This window comes from Mobula birostris, chromosome 16 (assembly GCF_030028105.1).
Source record: "Mobula birostris isolate sMobBir1 chromosome 16, sMobBir1.hap1, whole genome shotgun sequence".
NCBI lineage: Eukaryota > Metazoa > Chordata > Chondrichthyes > Myliobatiformes > Myliobatidae > Mobula > Mobula birostris.
The window spans coordinates 47,865,302-47,887,029 of record NC_092385.1 but is presented as its reverse complement, the minus strand read 5'-3'; the positions used below and the strand labels follow the sequence as shown (position 1 = coordinate 47,887,029).

At 41.1% G+C, this 21,728-nt stretch overlaps 1 protein-coding gene across 1 annotated transcript in view; it reads left to right on the top strand.

Moving 5' to 3' along the window:
• lmcd1 (LIM and cysteine-rich domains 1) overlaps positions 1–21,728 on the top strand; it is a 78,510-nt gene that overhangs the window by 40,002 nt on the left and 16,780 nt on the right. Inside the window, exons 3-4 of the mRNA XM_072280620.1 lie at positions 2,481–2,736; positions 19,427–19,801. Of these exons, the coding sequence (XP_072136721.1) occupies positions 2,481–2,736; positions 19,427–19,801 (631 nt within the window). The remainder of the gene's footprint in view (positions 1–2,480; positions 2,737–19,426; positions 19,802–21,728) is intronic.

Below are 21,728 nucleotides of genomic sequence, written 5' to 3'. Positions count from 1 at the left end.
GAAAAGGAAAGAAGAGACATTTAAGAGAAGAATTTAAATTGTTTAGTAGATGAGCTCAAAGAAGCCACACTCTGGTGCCATCATTAGCTCCTCCTGTTTGGGCTACGTCCTTCTATGGTTATTTAAGTGTCTATCTAAATGCCCTTAAGCATCGTAGTTGTATCTCATTCCACTATCTCCTCTGACAGTGATTGCCAGATCTCAACCACTTGCGTATAAAATAAACTTGCCCCTCAGATCCCCTTTAAAATTCTTTCCCTATTTGATTTTCCAAAGTGCGTTACACACCTAGTAGAATTCACTGTGTGTGAAATGCATGGAATTCATTTTATTCCCAACCTGTTTGAATCAACATGTGGGTCATCAGAAGACTGCAGAGTGTGGAGGTTGTCATGGGGAAAGAGAATAATGGGAGTGTCTTATTATTCCCCAAAACTTTAGGCTTGATCTTGTATCTTTCATTACCCTATGGTCTGTTTCTAGAATTGAATTAGGTCTGAATTGAGGCTTGCTTTTCTTCTTTTCCTGCCAAAATTTGTCTTCAAACTTGCTTTATTAGGGATTGTCTCTTGCCAATGAAATACAAGCTGGAAAATGTCCAGATTTCAGTGTTAATTTTAAGTTGGGAAACATGGTTCACTATTTATTGGCATGGCAGATCCATGAGGATAAGGAGTCTTAATTTGCTGCTGCAGGGATTAGAATTAAACTGCTTTCCCTTTCACATGCATATGCACAATCCAAATGGGCATGGACTGGCTGGGTTCCGTTTACATGGTAGATTCCTATTTTTCCAGGTCTGCAGCTATTTAAGGTGTTTCTGAAGCTGATGTGCTGCAGGGAAATTTCTTAGAAGTTTGTTATTTCTCGTCTAAAATTTGCAACAAAAGGAAGCTGAGTATGGAAAAAAAACTTAGAAAATTTTAGTGGTGGGGGGTGTGTGTTATGGCTGGTGGGAAAAGTGAGAGAAAGAGAAGGGATAGCTTATTGCCCCTTGATTTGAGGCAGAGAAAAAAAACAGACAATGGCAATGTTGCTAATTTTTTTTTGTCCAACTGGGACTAAGAAGGCAGTGGAGAGGGAAGTGCTGGCAAGATCTTATTAGTGGGAAGAGTGGATCGGAAGGGAAGGGATGTGGAGAAAGGGACGAAACCTCCCCATTCACCAGGCTTCAGTATCACCTTCCAGTTTGTACTCTTTCCCCTCTCCCCAACTCCTTATTCTAGCTTCTTCATCCAAAATGCCAGTCCTGAAGAAGGGTCTCGTTCAAAAATGTCGACTCTTTATACCTGCTGAGCTCCTCCAGCATTTTGTGTGTGTTACTCTGCAAGATTGTGAACTTTGGGGATCCACTTGAGATTTAATTTTTCGCAAGTTGCAAAAAATAAAGTCATGGCATATGTGAGTGATGGTAAACCTGATTCTGATCTGGGTCTCTATTATGGACTGAGAGTGGGAACGGGACAGGGAGAGGTGAGTCATGGTTGGGAAAAGGTGAAGGGAGAGGGGAGGGAGCAGGAAGTACCAGAGACACATTCTGTAATAATCAATAAACCAATTGGTTGGAATCCAATGACCTTGTCTAGTGTTTCAGGGCTGGGTGTTTCTGCACTGACACCCTGGCTCTCCTTCTCTGCCACTTGTCCCACACCCCTCCTACACCACTCCACCCTTGCCATTCACAACTTTCTTTACTCACCAGTCTTAGAAACTTGCTCTCCCTCTAAGTTGACAAATACAGTCTGTATTTGCTACAATATATACCCAGGCTATGTATATTTGCCTAAGACTTTTTCACAGGACTGTAGCTTGGCAGCTTTCTCATGTGAGGGCACTGCTAATGCTGAGCGATAGAATGGTCTGTCACTTTTTTAATAGAAAGGTCTGTCACTTTAAGCTTTGTCTCCAGAAAGGATTTCGCAATCAGTTGCGCATGCATTGTTGCCCAGCTATTTCAGTATAATTGCGGTTCACTCCAACTTAGAAGAGCTCCCTTTATGACATTGCAGTTCTTGAATTATTTACCCTGGAGAGCTCAGAGGTGTGAACAGATCAGAAATGTCATTTTGTGCCAAGTGTAGAAAAACACTCTGTGCTTATGGGCTCTTCCACCTGCAAAGTGGAACTGGCCAATTTCTTGTGACTCCTGACACGAAGAGGGAAGCAGAAACCCGGCTGCTTATTTCAGTCTGGCTTGACTCCCAGCTATGTTCCCAGATGTTATTAAGGCAATGTTTTTGGATATTGCCTAACAGGACCAGTGGTACAATGGCTTGTTGTAGAGAGGCTGAATAGTCTGTATTCTTAAATGCAGACTTTATTGTTCTAAGTGCAGCTTTTCCAACAAACGTTGTCCAAGCTCTTCAAATCCTTTGATCTAATCCTGTGGCATGACTAATTCTATTGATCTGCCAGCTGATAGTCATTCCTTCACAGAGAGATGCAAGCTATCTAATGTTACACTCTTACTTTTAACACAGAAAGATATGCAAGTTATGCAAATGCAGCCAAGAGGATCACAGCCTGCACTCTGACGCTGAGGATGATCGGAAAATTGGCCGGCTCTTGGCTGACTCCAAATATTCCAATCTGACAGCTCGGGTGAAGGGAGGAGATGGAGTTCGCATTTATAAAAGGAACAGGATGATTATAACCAACCCTATTGTGTCCAGAAAAGATCCAACTTTTGACACAGTCACGTATGAGTGGGCCCCACCAGGTCTGACCCAGAAACTGGTAAGCTGATCTGCTCAGGAGAACAGAGGCTGTTCTGCAAACTTGTTTTACTAGAAGTTTCAGCAGTTTTCTGGCCACATGGAGACATTCAGAAATTATAACATGGTAACTGAGGACTATTTTATTAAATTAATGTCATTTTAGGCAGCCAACTGGATTCTCTTTTTCACAACTGACTCAACACGTTCTGTGCTCACCATAATCTGTTGGCTATGGCTTAACCAAATATGCCTATAAAACAGGAAATATGTGGTTTACATACTAAGTTTGCAACATCTTGTGTACTTTACAGATCCAATATTTCATATTTTTAAATGTTTTATAATATTCCCAGAATAAGCCTTCCAAACAGATACAAGCATCAGAGATGTTCAGTCCAATCAGTACTCAACTTCATTCCTAGACTCAGCTAAGTTTATTGATCCCAGATGAATGTTTTAACTGGTCCAGTGAGAGAAAAGTGTATCCTGGCTCCTACTCATTATTGCTATTTGGTTCAATTATTCAAACTGATAGATGGTGGTTCCTAAAAAATTGCTACCAGCTATTGTTGTCTCAGGAGAACTTCAATTTTCATAACTGTATGGATAAAACTTTGATGTCCTGAGGTTAATATGTATACATTTAACTGTGTGTTCTATTTCTGGGCACACAGAGTCCAGTGGTACATCAGTGACAATCTGCAAAAAAGTCCAAATGCACTTTGCATCCTTCCATCAGCTTTATATCAGAAGGTCTGGCATAGAAACAGTGACCCACATCACCAGCTGTATGATTTAAAGTTCTGTATTTAAAACTTTAGATTAATCTTTTAAGTTATGTGACTATCAAAGGCAGCTTAAATCTATTTAGAAAGTCTCTGCGGCGTAATTAACAGTGAAATATCAAAATCCCTCCAGATGTTCTGGTTATGGGCTTTCAGGAGATGCTGCCAGAACCCCACTTGTCCTTTATCCTTTCTGAACATTAGGTGCCAAGTGTCAGCTGATGCAGAGTCTGATTATTTATCACATTCATAGCTTCACACCTCTATCCCAAACCCTAATATGACCTCTAACTCCATACATCCGTCTTTAAACCCTAACCTGACCCCTAACTCCCCCCTCCCCCCCCACTGTCCCCAAAACCATCCCTACAAACATGAAAAAACTACTATGTCTGAGCTACAGTCTCAACAGTGACCACACCTTGAAATGCTTGGTCATCTCTCAGTATCTGGTAAATGTAAGTACAGTGGTGAAGGTGGGATTGTGCGGTTGCTACCTCTGGGTAGGGGAGCCAGTTCAGAATATTGCAGCTTCCCACCTTCACCTACTCAAGATCAAACCTGACTTCTCTGTTGGAGTTTGCTTATTCTCCTCGTGACTGTATGGATTTCCACAGGCTGCTGCAGTATTTTTGTACATCCCAAAGAAATGCAGGTTGGAAGGATAATTGTCCACTGTTAATTGTATATGTAAGTGAGTGGTATAATCTAGAGAATAAAATGGGATTATTGTAAGTGGTTCTTACTGGTTGGCACAGATTCAGTGGGCTGAGAGCCTTTTACTCTGAGGTTTGACTCTGACTCAATTAATAGTGGTTGCTGAAAGATCAACCTTCAAAAATGGTTTTACATTGTTGATTGGCATGGATGAACAGCCCACAACTGACCTGTCCTGACCTACCAGTGTAGAATGGGGATTAAAGCCCATAAAGTACAAGCCTGAACAATCCATGTTTGTACAATAGTTTGAAAATTTGCTGATCCCATTGCAATGGTGGGAAGAGAGCCACAGTTGATCTCCATCTCTATGAGTCAGAGGATTGAAAATGAACTAGAAACCCCACCCCTGCATATCACATCCCAGAAGAGTCAGTGGCTGAGAAAAAAATTAGTTAAAACAACAAGTTTAACTAAGTTCAAAATGAATCATGGCATGTTTGGAAAACTAGTAGAAATTATTTTCTGCTTCATTCTTGAGTTGAGTTACTTCCCAATTCTGACTTGTGACCAAAATATTAACTGCAGCTTTTTTAAAACTTCCTTGATGAAGTGGAGTGAGGTTATGTATTTAAAATAGGATTTTGAAATGTTTGAAGTTTAACTGCGAAGGGTGGAGCCAGATCAGTGACTTTAATAAGAGTTCTCTTTTCCATGACTTCCACCCTCTCCTGGATGGCACAGCCCTTGACAGTATCTCATCTGTTTCCTGCGTCTTTCCAGTCTCCACACTCTTCTTCCAAATGGAGCAAGGATAAAGTCACCCTGGTCTTCACATTCCACACCACCAGTCTCCACATTCAGCAGATTACTTTTTGAAACTTCTGCCACATTCAGTAGGATTTTCAGGGAACACATTCATGCACCCTTCCCTATTGCCTATTAAGTCACTTTTAGGTTAAGAGGCAGTGGACTGTTACAGGACTTGGTGCTGGGACTCCAGCAGGTCAACCTCATTTACAATGAACGGGCTGATCAAATGTGCTAGTGATTCAGTGCTAGATGGAGTGTGGGAAGGAGAATGGAGCTAGATCAGCAGGTTAAGACAATGGCTAAGGATGTGACAGATGAAACGTTGCAGCAAAAATAAAGGCCGAGTATATTTTAACAGGTGTGAAATTGAAAATTATGTTAGTCTTGAGAGGCACTTGGGAGAACTTTGCATGAATCTGTGAAAAGTTAGGGTGCAAGTGTAACACGCAATTAGGAATATATAGAGGTGAAAATAATTATTTGAAGCGTAAAGCATTTAAATAAAAGCCGATATCCAAGAGCTGAAGAGGTAATAAATACAGAACATACATTTAATGGCATTTGAAAAAGAACTAGAGGTGGTTTTCTTCTGAACAATGAATAATTAAGATTTCAAATTCATGATGAATGAGCCAGTGGATGTAGGCTTGATAATGGCTAAAAGTGTTGGAAAAAACATCAGGTCAATACTGTAAGACATAAGAGTAGAATTTGGCCATTCAGCCCATTTATTCTACTCCGCCATTCCAACATGGCTGATCTGGGATCCCACTCTATCCCATATACCCACCTGGTCTCCATAACCTTTGATGCCTTGACTAATTAGAAAACTATCAATTTTCACTTTAAATATACCTACTATCTTGGCCTCCACAGCTGCCTGTGGCAGAGCATTCCACAGATTCACTACTCTCTGGCTAAAATAAATACCTCCTTACCTCAGTTCTAAAGTGTCATCCCTCAGTTTTGAGGCTGTGCTCTCTAGTTCTGGACACTCCCACATCCAACTTATCTGGTCCTTTCAACATTTGGTAGATTTCAATGACATCCCACGGCATTTGTCTAAATTCTAGCCAAGGCTGCCAAATGCTCTTTGCATGTTAACCCCTTCATTTCCTGAATCATCCTTATGAACCTCCTCTGGACTCTCTCCAATGACAACACATCTATTCTGAGGTAAGAGGCTCAACACTGTCGACAATACTCCAAGTGTGGTCTGACTACTGTCTTAAAAAGCCTCAGCATTATCTCCTTGTTTTTACATTCTTTTCCCCTTCAAATTAATGCCAACATTGCATTTGCCTTCTTTACCAGAGACTCGACCAGAAAATTAACCTTCTAGGTATCTTGCACGAGGACTCCTAAGTCCCTTTGCACCTCTGATGTTTGAATTTTCTCCTTATTTAGGTAATAGTCTGTACTTCTATTCCTTTTACCAAAATGTATTATCATACATTTCCCAACACTGCATTCCATCTGCCACTTTTTTGCCCATTCTTCCAATTTGTCAAAGTCTTTCTGCAATCCCATTGCTACCTCTGCACTACCTACCACTCTACCTATCCTCGTATCATCTGCAAACTTTGCCACAAAGCCATCAATTCCATTATCTAAATCATTGACAAACAATGTGAAAATTAACGGTCCCAATACTGTCCCCTGAGGAACACCACTAGTCACTGGCAGCCAACCAGAAAATGCCCCTTTATTCCCACTCGCTGCCTCCTGTCTGTCAGCCATTCAACTACCTAAGCCAGTATCTTTCCTGTAATGCTATGGGATTTTACCTTGTTAAGCAGCACCTTATCAAGTGCCTCTGAAAATCTAAATAAATGACATCCACTGCCTCTCCTTTGTCCACCCTGCTTGTGACTTCCTTGAAGAAATCTAACAGATTAGTCAGGCAAGATTTCCCTTTACAGAAATCATGCTGACTTTGACTTATTTTATCATTAGTCTCCAAGTACCCCAAAACCTCATCCTCAAACTGGAGTGTTTGTTTTTAAACTGACACAAATGACAGGCTAAATAGACTAACAAAATAATTCACTGGAAAAAAAACTGCAAACTGGAATAATAAAGGTTTAGGTAAAGATAACAGTTGATGAACCTAGTACTGATTTTGATGGTTAATGACTCTAAATCCGGAAATCAGAGGATCCAAATTCCATTTGGCAATTAGACTATGAGTAACGTCTATTCATGTGATCAAACATTGGACTTCTGCTTGCTTCCTGTTAAGCAGAATGCAAATCAATTAGAAGTGATTATGTACTTGTCTGGTTAATCCTCTCATCAGATTGGAATGGAGGTAAAAATATGGAATCTAGCAGGAAATCCTTGCCCCTGGGATGTCAGTGATAAATTGACTGCTTCAATTGTCTTACTCACGAAGCACATTAACAATGCAGGACTTTAAAATGAATCCGATCATGGCACTGCATAATCTAATTTAATTGTGTAGCCAAAGCTCATGTTTGTGCTCGGTGTGGTATTTCCCTTGCTTTACTTAGTTGCATTCACTTGGCCATTGACAATCACTTTCAATGTGGAACATACAACAGTTTTAGGAAGACAGAAAAGTTACCTAACCTGATATTGCAAGGCAAAGTGATTAAAGGAGAAAGCTTAAGTTCTGCCTGTAACGCAGGAGAGGGAGAGTTCTGTGCCTTCAACCTGATTATCACCCAGTGTCCTTCAGAAATTGTTTCTACCTTCATTTGGCTTGGAAACTAAAGTTGCATTTAACTGACGATCACACACATATCTCACCCAATTCACTCTCCTAACTCTACACTAGCCAGATGCCTGACGGGAGTTGCATACAGTAGAGCGTGGCTTCAAGCCATGCTCCTAACCTTCTGCAGTCAGAGGACACAAGTATAGACTGGGTGGTGATTATGGGCCCTATTCTCAACTGGAGGCAAAAATTCCCACAGCCAAATATGGTGTTAATGAATCATAGTGAGGAGTGGGAAACAGGCTTTATTTTGTTTGCCTAACCTAGGTAACTTAAGGTGGTCTGAAATACCTCAACCATTTATGACCAATTAACTCAGTACATACAGTGGGATAAATGTGGGCTTTCTGATCTCTAGTGTTCTAGACTAAACAAGTCAGTGCATTAGTTCACCACAAGTCAAATACATAACTACGCCTAAGGGCTTCTCATCCTGTTTTCTCTTGGCTTTGGAAGTTTAACTCTGTGAGGTACAGCTGAGCCCAAAGCTTGAAATGCTTACTTAAAGGGAACAGAAATAAAAACAAAAACTTATGTAAATACTTAACAGTTCAGATTGGGTCTGTGGAGAGAGAAATAGAATAAATGCTTTGAGTCAATGACCTTTCATTAGAAATGGAGAAGTAAGACAACAATTTGTAGAGAGTGCGAGGATGGAGAACAAAGAAAGTGTTTGTGTACAGGCAGAGAGCAAGGTTGTCCAGGCTTTCTGAGCCGAGAACAGAATAATATTTTGGGGCACATTGAATTCACACACAGCCATTGCTGGGAATCTGAAAGAAGAACACACCCAGCATAAAGAGAAAAACAAGATGGATGACCTTGCATGAGAAATGGCAAGCCCTGACACAAACAGAAAAGGCTGGTTATTGGAAATTGTTGAACTTAATGCCAAGTCCCAGGGCATGCAAAGTGCCTTAAGTTGTTGTTCTTCAAGTTCAATTGAGGTTCATTGGTTACAATGATTGCAGAATCTTTAAAAAAATATCATAACTAATATTGTCCTTCAGTTAGAAGGCACCTTTGAACTCAGTTTTTGAAAGTTTGGATTATGGAGTGGTGTCTGGGTGTGAAGTTGTCCTGAGATCCCCCTCCTGTGTGAGAGCTGCATTTGAAGTCTGGGTGATGGAACACTACCTGAAGCTTCTTTAGCTTTGTTCAAAGCAGTATAAGTTGAACAGCTGCCATCTGCCTTTGCTTTTTATGAGTCTCTGTGGTGGTGGTCATTCTGCTTATTGGGAGATTATCAGGATCACTGCAGCAGTGCTTGTATCAAATCCGTCTTCATTAGTGCTACCTTGAATTTCTAAGAGGGATCAGTGATGTCATTGAATCAAGTGATCACTGTAAATGATGGATCTTGTGCCATTATCAGTATGAACATTTTGTGACTGATCTGGCAATTTGCCAAATTTCAGATTGGACGAATCATTCTCAAATGAAATTCCAGCTAAGGAATGCTGCAGAAGTTTTAAATGTATGTTAGCTAGTGATTCTCTTGGATGTATTCATGTTTTTACAGCTTGGAGTATAGTCGTCTGATCTGGTTCGAAGTGCCAAGAGGCCCATATGCTCTGATCACCACCTTATATATATTATGCATGTTTAGCAGATTATTGGCAATCACTGGGACAAATGAAAAACTGATTGAATATGACAATCAGATTGTCATATCCCCTTGTGCCCTCTTGCCCTCTCACCCTCTGTTTCTCAGTTTCTCTGAAACCCACAGTCTTTCTCATTCTGTCTCCCACTTTCTCACTCTGTTACCTACTCTTTCTTCCACTCTCTCACTCTGTCACCCACATTCTCTCACTCTGTCACCCACACTCTCTCACTCTGTCACCCACACTCTCTCACTGTCTCCCACTCTCCTTTTTCTCTCTGTCTAGATAAAACCTGCAGTTATCACAGTTCTGTACAGCTAATTTCCGGTATGACAAAAGTTACTAGCCAGCTAACTAATTTATCTGGTCTTTTCCTGAAAGAAATGTCATTAATAAAATATAATAGCATCTCTTGTTTGGCAGGAACTTCTACATTTCCTCTTCAACCTTCCTTTCTCTCTGTTTTAGCAGTTTATTCTATAATTGAACAGTCTTGCTAATTTAGTGATTTTTTTTGAATCTTAATGCAGCTATTTTTTAAAATCTAGAAAAACTGCTTACAATGGAGAAAGATATTCAACCTATTCATATGTAAATGCACTAATCTGTCACCTCCCTGCATCAAAAAATACAAAGAGAAAGACAGTCATTTGGGGAGCTGGATATTCAAATGTTTCTGTCTGCAAACCACTCTGAAAGCTACAATTAACCCCGAGAAGACCTTTGAAATTTACAGAAATTAAGCTGGTCACCTTGTGGCTATTTTTTAAAAACATCTCTGTTGGTTTAAGAGCAGAGATCAATGGTGTGCATTGCATATGCTTATATTTCTGCTGCTAGGATAAATTGTACATCTATAATACTGCTGGAGATCCCTTCAGTGAACATTAAAAATAAATAGCGTCATTTGTTCTGAGTTATTTGATCTTGGCAGAGGTTGCTATGGCATTGTTGCAATTTTCCATGGACCCTTTGGTGCAAATCAGGGTTTCACCCCTAGTCCTAGATGACTCCCACCTGGAGGAACATGAGTCTGGAAGTTGCCCACACAGTTAGGAATAACAAGGGTAGAATCCATAATTACTAATACCCACTACTTTTCTTTGGAAATGTTGTCCATCAGATTTGTATGCTTCAGTGTAACTAAAACTTCTATGAATGCACAGCTGAAAGGTTGTAGGCTAAGATACCAACTGTAAACTCCATTGCAGGACTTGTAGGTTTTCACAAATAAAACGAAGTAAGGCACTTTCGGTTTAATGAAGCAACACACATCAAATTTGCTGGTAAACGCAGCAGGCCAGGCAGCATCTTTAGGATGAGGCACAGTCGACGTTTCGGGCCGAGACTCTCTGTCACGACTAACTGAAGGAAGACCTAGTAAGAGATTTGAAAGTGGGAGGGGGAGGGGGAGATCCAAAATGATAGGAGAAGACAGGAGGGGGAGGGATGGAGCCAAGAGCTGGGCAGGTGATTGGCAAAAGGGATATGAGAGGATCATGGGACAGGAGGCACAGGGAGAAGGAAAAGGGGGAGGGGGGAGAAACTCAGAGGATGAGCAAGGGGTATAGTGAGAGGAACAGAGGGAGTAAAAGGAGAGAGAGAGAAAGAATGTGTGTATATAAATAAATAACGGATGGGGTACGAGGGGAAGGTGTCCGCCAGAGAGCTCGTTTCGCTGACCACCTACGCTCTATCCACCAGAGAAAACAGGATCTCCCAGTGGCCACACATTTTAATTCCACGTCCCATTCCCATTCTGATATGTCTATCCATGGCCTCCTCTACTGTCAAGATGGAGCCACACTCAGGTTAGAGGAACAACACCTTATATTCCGTCTGGGTGGCCTCCAATCTGATGGCATGAACATTGACTTCTCTAACTTCCACTAATGCCCCACCTCCCCCTCGTACCCTATCCGTTATTTATTTATATACACACATTCTTTCTATCTCACTCTGTCCCTCTTACTATACCCCTTGCCCATCCTCTGGGTTTTTCCCCCCCTCCCACTTTTCCTTCTCCCTGGGCCTCCTGTCCCATGATCCTCTCATATCCCCTTTGCCAACCACCTGTCCAGCTCTTGGCACCAGCCCTCCCCCTCCTGTCTTCTCCTATCATTTTGGATCTTCCCCTCCCACTTTCGAATCTCTTACTAACTCTTCCTTCAGTTAGTCGTGACAGAGAGTCTCGGCCCGAAACGTCGACTGTACCTCATCCTAGAGATGCTGCCTGGCCTGCTGCATTCACCAGCAAATTTGATGTGTGTTGCTTGAATTTCCAGCATCTGCAGAATTCCTCGTGTTTAGGTTTAATGAAACCCACAACACATTTTATTGAACTAGAAAACCTAAACACAAAAGCACGCTAAAAATCTTTAAGCAATAACGTCATCACGTCCGACCAACCTCTTAAAGTGAAGCCTCCAACTCAATGTCAGTGGTTGTGATTATGTACATTTCTCCCAAATACATTGCCCTACACAGGCCCCCTAGGATTCACTAAAACCAACGTTGTGAGCCTGTCTGGAGTTCAGACAGGCCACCTGGCTCAGGTCCTCTGTTCCACGGGTGGAAGAACAGCAGATGCCCCTGGAACATCCAGAGGTGCACTGATGCACTCATGGTCATGTTGTGATGCTAGGAGGACAGAACAGAATACTCCAAATCTTGGTGGGCCGGTTTAAGTTGATCTGCTGAAATACATTCAGGTTTACCCCTCTTATCTACGATAAAAGACTTTTCTGCCCATTCCAAAATGTGGAACAGGCCATCATAAGGGGGCCTAAGGGGATGTTGGTGTGCATCATAGCAGATAAAAACAAATGAGGCAGAATGTAGGTCAACAGGAACCTAAGAGTGCTCTACGCTAAGAGGAGAGGCAGGAATAGGTGAAAAGGAATTTTATTTATTGAAGAGGGTAGAAGTCTGTTGAGAGTGATGATTGTGGTGTCAGGAATGAAATTACCATGGAACTCATAATGGTTGCCCTATACTAACTCTGCTGTGGACAACTGCAGGTTCTCTTTTGGAGCTGTTCTGAGCCCCAGAAGGACCCATGGAAGATGATCATGGCAACACTTCATCAGTCAGGGGTGCTCTCAGAGCACACAGGTACCTGACTGTAACCCCTAACTTTGGAGAAAATAACTTTTCAGCAACACGTACCAAAAAATTTGGATTTGTGGAACTGGATAATGATTTGGGTTGATGCAACCCTATTGTTAAGCTGTTGGTAATCAACGTACAAGGCAGCAACTACCATCGTACTTGAGGACCATATGGAGAGGTGAAGCCCGGGGGCTATTTGACCTGCGTACAATGCCAAGTCTTTCCACATTGGCAAACTCAGCCTTGGTTGCCAGCTTATCTGGGTCTAGTCTACGTGTGCGGGCATGGGCTGGTGGGCCAGTTGTGAGAATGTGGTGCCTAATTCCATGCTTTGTGACTGTAGTGGAGAATGTGGGCTTGGTGAGGTTTGGGAATCCTCCCAGCATCGAGTAAATTCACATGCCGTGGTGCATGTGCTTGACGGAGTCGCTGTGGGGAACTTGCTGGAGAAGCAGGGTAACGACCCAAAGTCCTTCATATCCACAAGCCAACGATTCTTCAGATTGACTAATAGTCCTTGGGCACACAGGAAATCAGCACTGAACAGAGTTCTAGCCACTTTAGCCAGGATGAAGACCCATGTGTAACGTCGCCCACTGAAGCAAATTATCACCCTTTGTGTCCCGTACGTCTGGATCCTGCTACTGCTGGTGGCCTCCAGTGAGGTTTTGTTGCTCTTTGCCTTCTCATCAATAGACAATGCTGGTAGCACACTCACTTGAGCACCAATGTCACACAGGAAATGTTGCCCTGAAAGGGTGTCTGAAATGAACAGTAGATGACCCTGACAGTTGTAATGAACATAGACCTCTGATGTCCTGATGTGCTGGCACTGTCGAAGCTGCAAGGTGGTTAGCACTTCCTAGCATTTGTACCAAAGTGAACATGTAGGAACACAAGCTCGGCGTCATCTGTATTGCAGCTGAGCAGATCCTTATGTTGGAGACCTTGATGACTGGGCTGATTGAAGTAGAGAAAGGAGGAGGAATAATGCACCACTGCCTAGCTAAGTGTAGACTACCAGCCATTTTAGCAAGCTCCCTACAGTCCTTCATGGGTACATTAGTGAGGGCAATGCAAACCTGATCAGGCATTTGCCACATGAAGAGTTCGTTAAAAATAAAACAAGGATGGTGATTTCCCAGAAGAGACAGCATGTGATCCATTAGCTCCAAAGGCCTAGCATCACTGAGACCTGGCAAGGAGAGCAACTGTTATGCACGCTCAGACTCCGATAGTCCAGAAGTCTATAAAAGGTGAGTTTTCAGCGATTGATATTTGTCATGCTCTGCCAGGTGTTCAAGCAGACTTACCCCTCTCACAACCATGGAATTGCTGAGCGCTGCTACCATATGGTAGAATTTGGCGTCAGCGGTGACTTCTTGCAGAGTGAACTGGTCCTCAGCTTATATGAGCCAACGGGCGGCATTTTGCTCCCAAAACTCCATCAGGTTCATAACAACTGCCTTGGCTGACATGTTCAATAATTCTGGGATTGTCCTAGATCATGCGGTCACCAGTGTAGGTTTTTATAAATAAAACAGAGAGAGATGCCTTATATTTAACAAAACCCGCAACAGATTTTATTGAACTCCAGAGCCTAAACAAAAAAGCAGGCTAAAATTCTTTGTCAGACTAGCCTCTCAAAGTGAAACCCTGACTTAATTATGGTGGTTGTAAATTATGTACATTTCTCTCAGTTATGTAACCCTACAGACTCACCATTGGGTCGATTGGCAGAGCAGTGAGGTGCTCCGGGGCATTTCAGCTTACCCCATGGAACAATGGGATTTGAATGGGGTCTCGAACTCTATAATAGTGTGGGGCTGTCGGGGAAACAGTTGATTTAGACTAAGTAGTGAAATCAAAGTTAGGAAGATGTGGAAAATCCAGGAGTAGAGACAAAGATGGAAAGAAATATAGGAAATAATGACAGGACAGAACAGAATATAATGCTATACTAATAAAAATAATAGAGAAAAAAAACTAGAGCTTCAATTTTGAAGTGCACATAATGTTTGACACAAAATGGATAAAAGAATCGAGAATACAAATAGTAACGAGTGTGATTTCATTGTCATTACAGAGATATGGCTGCAGTTTGACAGATTATGATCTGAGCGTTGATGATACGTGACATTTGTGAAGGGAAGGATAAAGTGGAGGAGGGGTTCAAAACAGAGCAATGGCCTAAGTTCAGGAAAAGGAAGTTGGGTGGAAATGAGAAATAATAAAGGCAGGAAGTGTTCAGGCTGTTGAGCAATAATCTCAAGGTAGGTCAGAGTACAAACAAAGAAATAAACGAGCTTGTTAGAAAGATGCATCAATAGCCTTAGCCTAAAAAAATAGCCTGGAAAAAGTCAGATAAGCACAGGAAGCCTGAATTAAGAATTCATACAGCATTTATTGTGTAATTTATTGGAACAACCCATCCTGGAGCTAACCAGACCCAGAGGCAAACCAAAGTTTAAAGTAAATTTAATATCAAAGTACATATATGTCTCCATATACAACCCTGAGATTCATCAATGCAACAATTCTACATTCTTGGTGGAGGATCATGACCCAAAACATCAACCATCTTTCTGACTCCACAGATGCTGCCAGACTTGCTGAGTCTCTATCTCAGTTTGATTTTTGATGCTCCAGATGATAGCATGAGCTAGCAAGGAATGCTACATTAGGTATTCTGTTAAAGATCAAAATAATTATTCATCTCAAAGTAAAAGTTCCCTCTAGGAACCTGCAAATCATGATATGATTAATATTTACTATCAGTCTGAGGGAGAGAGAAATAAATTTGTAACTAATCTGCCCCCACGACTCTGATTTCTCTGTTTTTCCAGTCTTGATGAAGGGTCTTGGACCGAAATGTCAACTGTTTACTCCTTTCCATAAGTGGTGCCTGACCTGCTGAGTTCCTCTGGCATTTTGTGTGTTTGCTTATAATTATGTAAAAACAGGTTGTAGGTCAGAAGATTGGGAAGAATATAAACAGCATAGATTGTCTGATGAATTAATATGGAAGGAAACAGAGTACAAAAAACTAACCAGAATTGTAAATTGCAAATAGTAATAGTTACGACAGGTACTTTTAAAAGTTATAAAAGTTGACTGAATGGAAAAGTTAGAGTAATTAATAATAGAAAACAAGCAGATAGCAGTTGTACTGAACAAGTATTTTGCAGCATTCTTCCTTCTTGAAGATAAAGTAACATTCCAGAAATAGCTGTAATCAGGAACTGGTAGGGAGGGAGGAACTCAGGAAAAATGCACTCACCAGGGGCGTCTACTGAACAAATTGTTGTAGATGTAGGCTGACAGCTTTAGGGTCATGATGGACTTCATCTGTCTCTTAAAAGAAATGGCTGGAACCTTGGTTTTAATTGTCCAAAATGTTCCCTGTTCAAGGAAATTGCATTACATTAGAAAGTATTGAATGCAGTTCCATTATTCAAAATGAAAACAAAGCATAAACCAATTGTTCTGTTACCTTAGTGTTACAAGAAAGCTGTTAGAAGCTATTAAAGACATTATAGCTGGGCAGATCGAAAAAAAATCAAAGTAATCTAGCAATGTCAATTTTTTTTGTGAGAGAACTCATGTTTGACAAGCATTAAAGTGCTTTTAAGAAATAAGGGAACTAATGAAAGTTCATGTTGTAGGAGGTAATATATTGGTGTGGATCAAAGATTGTTTTTGGTTAGCCAGCCAGAATGTAGGTGTTAATGAGTTTTTCTGATTAAATGTAGGTGTTAATGAGTTTTTCTGATTAATAAGTAGTGTGCCACAGAGACTAGTGCTGGGGCCTAAACCTTCTACAATTTATGAAAAACATAATCGTTTGTAGACTCTCATCAATATTGAGACCTGATTCAGAGCGGAGACCAAACTGAACTTGGCTAATTATTCTTAATGTAAGGATCATTGTATCATCTGTGGCTTGTATAAGAATAAAAGGGCAGGAATAAGGTTCTGAGGAATGGTTGGCCAACTGAATTGTTAACTCTTTCTCTCTCCAAACAAGCTGCCTGACTTGCTGATCAACTCTAGCATTTTCTGTTTTTATTCCAGCCCTTTGGCTCATTAAGTTACAGATGATCCTGCTGTCACTGGAAGCCCTGTGATAAGCAGAAGGTCAGATGTGCTCACATCTGGCTTCCAGCACATTCTGCACTTGCTTGCTCCAGTGCACGGGTGCAGAAGTTTGGAGCAGGCTGCTATTCATGCTGCAGGTGGCTGGATGTTTTCTGTGGAACCATCACTGTGATTGAGTCTAATAAATTACTGAACTCCAAGTAATGGTATCCATTTTTTTCAAGAGAACAGATGCAAAAAAAAAAATCATGTTTAAAAGATTCACAGTAACTTTGAAATAAAAACAGAAAATGCTGGAAATTCTCAGCAGGTTACACCGCCTCGGTGGGAAGTAAAACATAGCGAGCATTCCAGGTCATGGATCCTTTATTCTTTTGATTCTTCACAGTAAATTTGAGTTTCCCTCAGCTATACAAATTAAAATAAATACTGTGATAAAACAGCATGAAGAGATGTTCATTCCTGCATTTTGCCTTTGCAGATTATTTGCACATGGTTTAATTGTTTCTTTAGGTCTCCAGGAGTTGTAAATCATGTTTTCTTGGCCCTCAGAACTATATTCAGCAACAGTTCACATAAGATCTGTTTGCTAGCCTGTCTGTGCTGCATATGTGTGTGTGTGCTGGAAGAACAGATGTACAGCACTGATCTTCCTTCAGTATTTTAACCTAATTTATTTTCATTCCTTGGGATATAAGAAAGTTTTAATGTCCAAGTAGATGGTGGCTGATCTGGACAATGTATGTCACCATTGGGCCTGCTGCTTCTTTTCGTTTAGCTCCGTGGTGACTTGGGAAGAGTGCAGAATACTTAAAGTAGGATAATCTGAGAAAGCTGCATGGATTTGGGCAGAGAACATGCTGTGAAAACACTCCCTCAAGGGCAGGGCTTGTTGGCATTGCATTACATTCTGCATGATTAGTGCTCACTAGCATTAAGTGTATTGTAACGTAGGTGGGCAACCATAGTAAGTTGAAGTAGTCAATCCAACCTCTGAACAAAACCACAGCACTTTAGTGTGAGGAATTTATAGCTGGCTGTGGAGAAATCCAGGTAAATAGTTTCTGTTTTTGCCAGCGTAAAATCTTTAGCACGTCACTGCTACATCACAATGTTGCGTAGCAATGTGTACAGGAAGTTCTGTGCCTCAACTCCAGCCACCCATGTACAGTCCTGACCTCTGGTACTTTCAGTGTGGAGTTTGGATGACCTCTCTGTGGCTAAATAGGCTTCCCACTGAGTGGTTTTCTGCTCACATCCTAGACATGCTGGTTAGTAGGTTCATTGGTTACTGTGATCAATCTCCAGTGTAGTAGGCTGTTAGGAGAATTGGAAGTTGATAGACCTGTGATGTAGAACAGGGTGGTAAGTATGAAATTTGGATTATTCTGAGAGGAGGCAGAGACATGACAGGATGAATGACCTCCTTCTATGTCAAAGTGTGCTTTAAATATCCCACTCTATGATGCCGCGGTTTCATGCAGACAAAAGGCATGTCAGCCTCTTTGGTTGACAACCTTAGCAAACTCAATGTCAGGATATATCTACTATATCAAGCATTATCCACAAAGGCTTTATGGGGGGTGGGGAGGAGTACCCATCCAATCTTATTGACCTCTAGATGGGAAATCTGCCCAAGTAGAAGAATAATTATTGAAGACTCATTGCCATGCAGATGTTCAGAGTTCCCACCTGAACCCTGGTGCCTGAAATGACATTTTATTTGAAATTTGAAATTCTCTAGTTCTGTGGTAGTGATGGGAAACCACAACTTGATTTCAGTGTATGGCTGCGATCCAATAACTCCCAAAGGACGACTGGCAGCAGACTGAACTGCACAGAGCGCTCTCCCTCCTGCAAGGCTCAGAGATGGTCACTGAAACACTTGGTCTCCTCCTCCCAATCTAAGCATAATCCACAAGCTTCCCAAATGACTTGACTTTTGCCCAGCATTAGACAGATATAAAGAAAATTGTTGCTTTTTTATATTTCTGTTTGTTCCCTACCCGTTGAGTGATCAGCAATATGGAGCACCTAGGATTCCCCTCGAAGCAACTCTCAGTTTTCATCCTCTCATCATGGAGGAGTTACCATCCCAATCCTGTCAAACTGCAGTCCATCACCACCTGCAAGGTGGAGTCAGGAATTCTGAAAGAGGTCAGGTGGCACTTAGGGAAGACAGGAAGCAGAGTCTGCATGGAGAAGAGAAAGCTGCTGGTTTGTTGCCCCTTTCCCAGGAAAACCCATGTGTCAATGTGGAATTAGGAATTATGGTACAGAGTTACTTATTCTTTTAAAATGCTTGGACAGCAGCCAATAAGGATATTTCCTGATAATATATTTGCAAAATCACAGCCACTAACTCCACTCCAAATCTGTGAAACCTCGGGCAGCTCATTTTCAGTCTCTAATGATTGTCTTGGAGCCAAAGAACTGTCTGGCTATAATGATAAGAATTATCTTATAAAATCATTTATTTGTAATTGATCTGTTGTAACATAACATTATCTTCAGTAGGACACACAGGAATAATCAGCATGGATTTACTTAAAAAATATGGCTCAGGAACTAAGAATGTGTTAAGAGAAAGTGATTTCTCATTTAATATAAATGTACAGTGTAATCTGCACAAACTGTTCCAAACAACACAATATTTGTAGAATTCCATGAATACATCAGAATGAGTAATAAGCAAGCACTAGCACTGGCATTAATTTATGACCATTTATGGTAAAGTATCACAATTTAACAAAAATAATTCTAAAACTTGAAAAGATGGGGGTGAGTGAAATAGCTGTTTTATACTTATGTGCAATGCAGTTACATTTTGAGCAATTAAATCCATATTGTTTGCTGTTATAACTCAGAGATCATTCTTTCTGTCTCTCCCTTCATCAGGCTATTCATTATATGGATTTCATTCCAAAGGAAATGCAGCCAATTGCTGGAACGGAAGGGGCCTATTATCGCCGTAAGCAATTAATGAGGCAGCTGCCTGCCTATGACCAGGACCCCTTTCAGTGTCACGCTTTGTCAGAGAGTGAAGTGAAGAACATGCAGGAGTTTGTCAGAAAGTACAAGAGTGACGTGCTGGGAGTTGGAGAAGTGGCACTGCCTGGCCAAGCAGCTAGTGCCAAACAAGAAGCCAACCAGCAGCAGAAGGCAGAAGCTAAGGAACAATTTTCCAATGGCAAAATAGCAAAGGAGATACCACAGGCCACCCCAACTGCATCCAATGGGACACTGGCAGAATCCCAGCAGAAAGACAAATATGTGAGTGACCAATATAAATCTTTTTTTTTTGTTAACAACTTATTCAGCAAAATTGAAAGAAAATATTTGTGAATCCTGTTCACCTTCAGGTCTGTTTTAGATCTATCTCAAATTCTCTAACTTAAAAAAAACACTTATCTTGGCATAGGTATAAGGTATTATTCCAAGACACAGCAAGAAACAATAGCTGTGCTATAAGAATGATTACACATTTCATCACTTAGGTCTCAGTTTTGTGCATAGACAAAATGCAACCACAGGTATAAATTGCCTTTTTCACCTTTTCTATGTCTTTCAAGTTTTCTGCCTATCATGTGTTTTCCTTAAGCTCTTCTTCCTTTTCCTTCTCACTCTTTCCACTCCTTGCCACTGCATACAATAAACAACATAATTGAGAATTCAACTTGGTTACAGGAGCCATAAGCTGAAGTCATCAAAGATAAAGGGGCAGCATGGTAGTGTAGTGGTTAGCACAATGGTTTACAGTACTAGCAAACCAGGTTCAATTCCCATACCTGTAAGGAGTTTGTACGTTCTCCCTGTGACCGTGTGGGTTTCCTCCGCTGCTCCAGTTTCCTCCCACAGTCCAAAGTCGTACTGGTTGGTGGGCTAATTGGTCATTGTGAATTGCCCTGTTATTAGGCTAGGATTAATTTGCTGGGCAGCACGGCTTGAAGAGCCGGGAGGGCCTATTCCGTGTCAATAAATAAAAATAAATAACAAAGAGTCTATCTTCTTTATTTTTTGATTTTCTGATACCACCTTGCTATTGGGCTGTGAGACTGACAAGCTGTATAATTTAACTGGTCTACATTCAATTGATATTACAATAGAATGAGCAGTGTAATGACAGGGGGAACATGGCTTAGCTCTTTAATCATAAACTATCAAGTTCAAGGTCAAAAGATCTTGTACTGCCATGGGTCACTGACTTGTGATTTTATTTATTTTCCTTCAGTCATTTTGAATACTGGTAGCCTGAACCCAGCCACACACATCCCACTATTTTAAAGACATAACCTGAAAACATAATTTCTTTCATGGAAGCTTCAGAAAGGACAGGGGAAGTCAATGGACTGAGATTTCCCTTTGGATTTGACCAGACAGAGGCTTCATTCTTAAGTGTGGATTGAGGAATTCTCAAGGTAGATGAAAGCTTACTGTAGAAGCTGTTTACTTGCATTGTGTTTTGTACAGATTTTCTCTTCATTCTTTCACCTTATTCTCTCAAAGGTAATGGACTGTAAATGCATCAGCACTACAGCCTTCTAGTGCCTAAGCCTCCCAGGCCAATTCATGTCCTTATCATAGGCAATAAACTGAATGACAACTTTAGCATAGGGATAGTTGAAAGTTGACCTTTATGTTCTGTACCTGCAACATGGATTAATTAGATTAACACCTAAAGCAATATAAACACTCACTTGGCCACTTTATTAGGAGTACCTCCTGTATCTAATAAAGTGAACCAGGACCTCTCTCACTGAGTGCACTTTTAATTGTTCTGTGCTTGATTGCCTGCAGGAATTATCCCTTTGGAACCGAAACAGGCAGTTCCCAAACAATTGTCCTAAATAGTCAACCAGGCTGCTATGCTCACTATCTAAATTGCCGTCAAATGGCCAATAATAACTTGGGATGGAGCATTCAAAAAATTGCACGTTAGCTAGAAGAAAGCCTCTTCAGGTTAAGGAAAGAGAGAAATGGGCCATCATCTACTAATCTTGCAGATTTTCTCACGGCAACTCCCTTTTCAACCTTAGGAATCCTTAAACTATAACCTTTCAGGTTGGCAGACTTCTTTCTCTGTGGAGATCTTCAAGGTTTTCACTCAATAATCTGGCTCTAATTTTGGATAGACAAATAGGATTTTATTTTTACCTTCTGAAAGCATTCTGATTGTAAGTTCTCCCTCTAATTTGTAAAA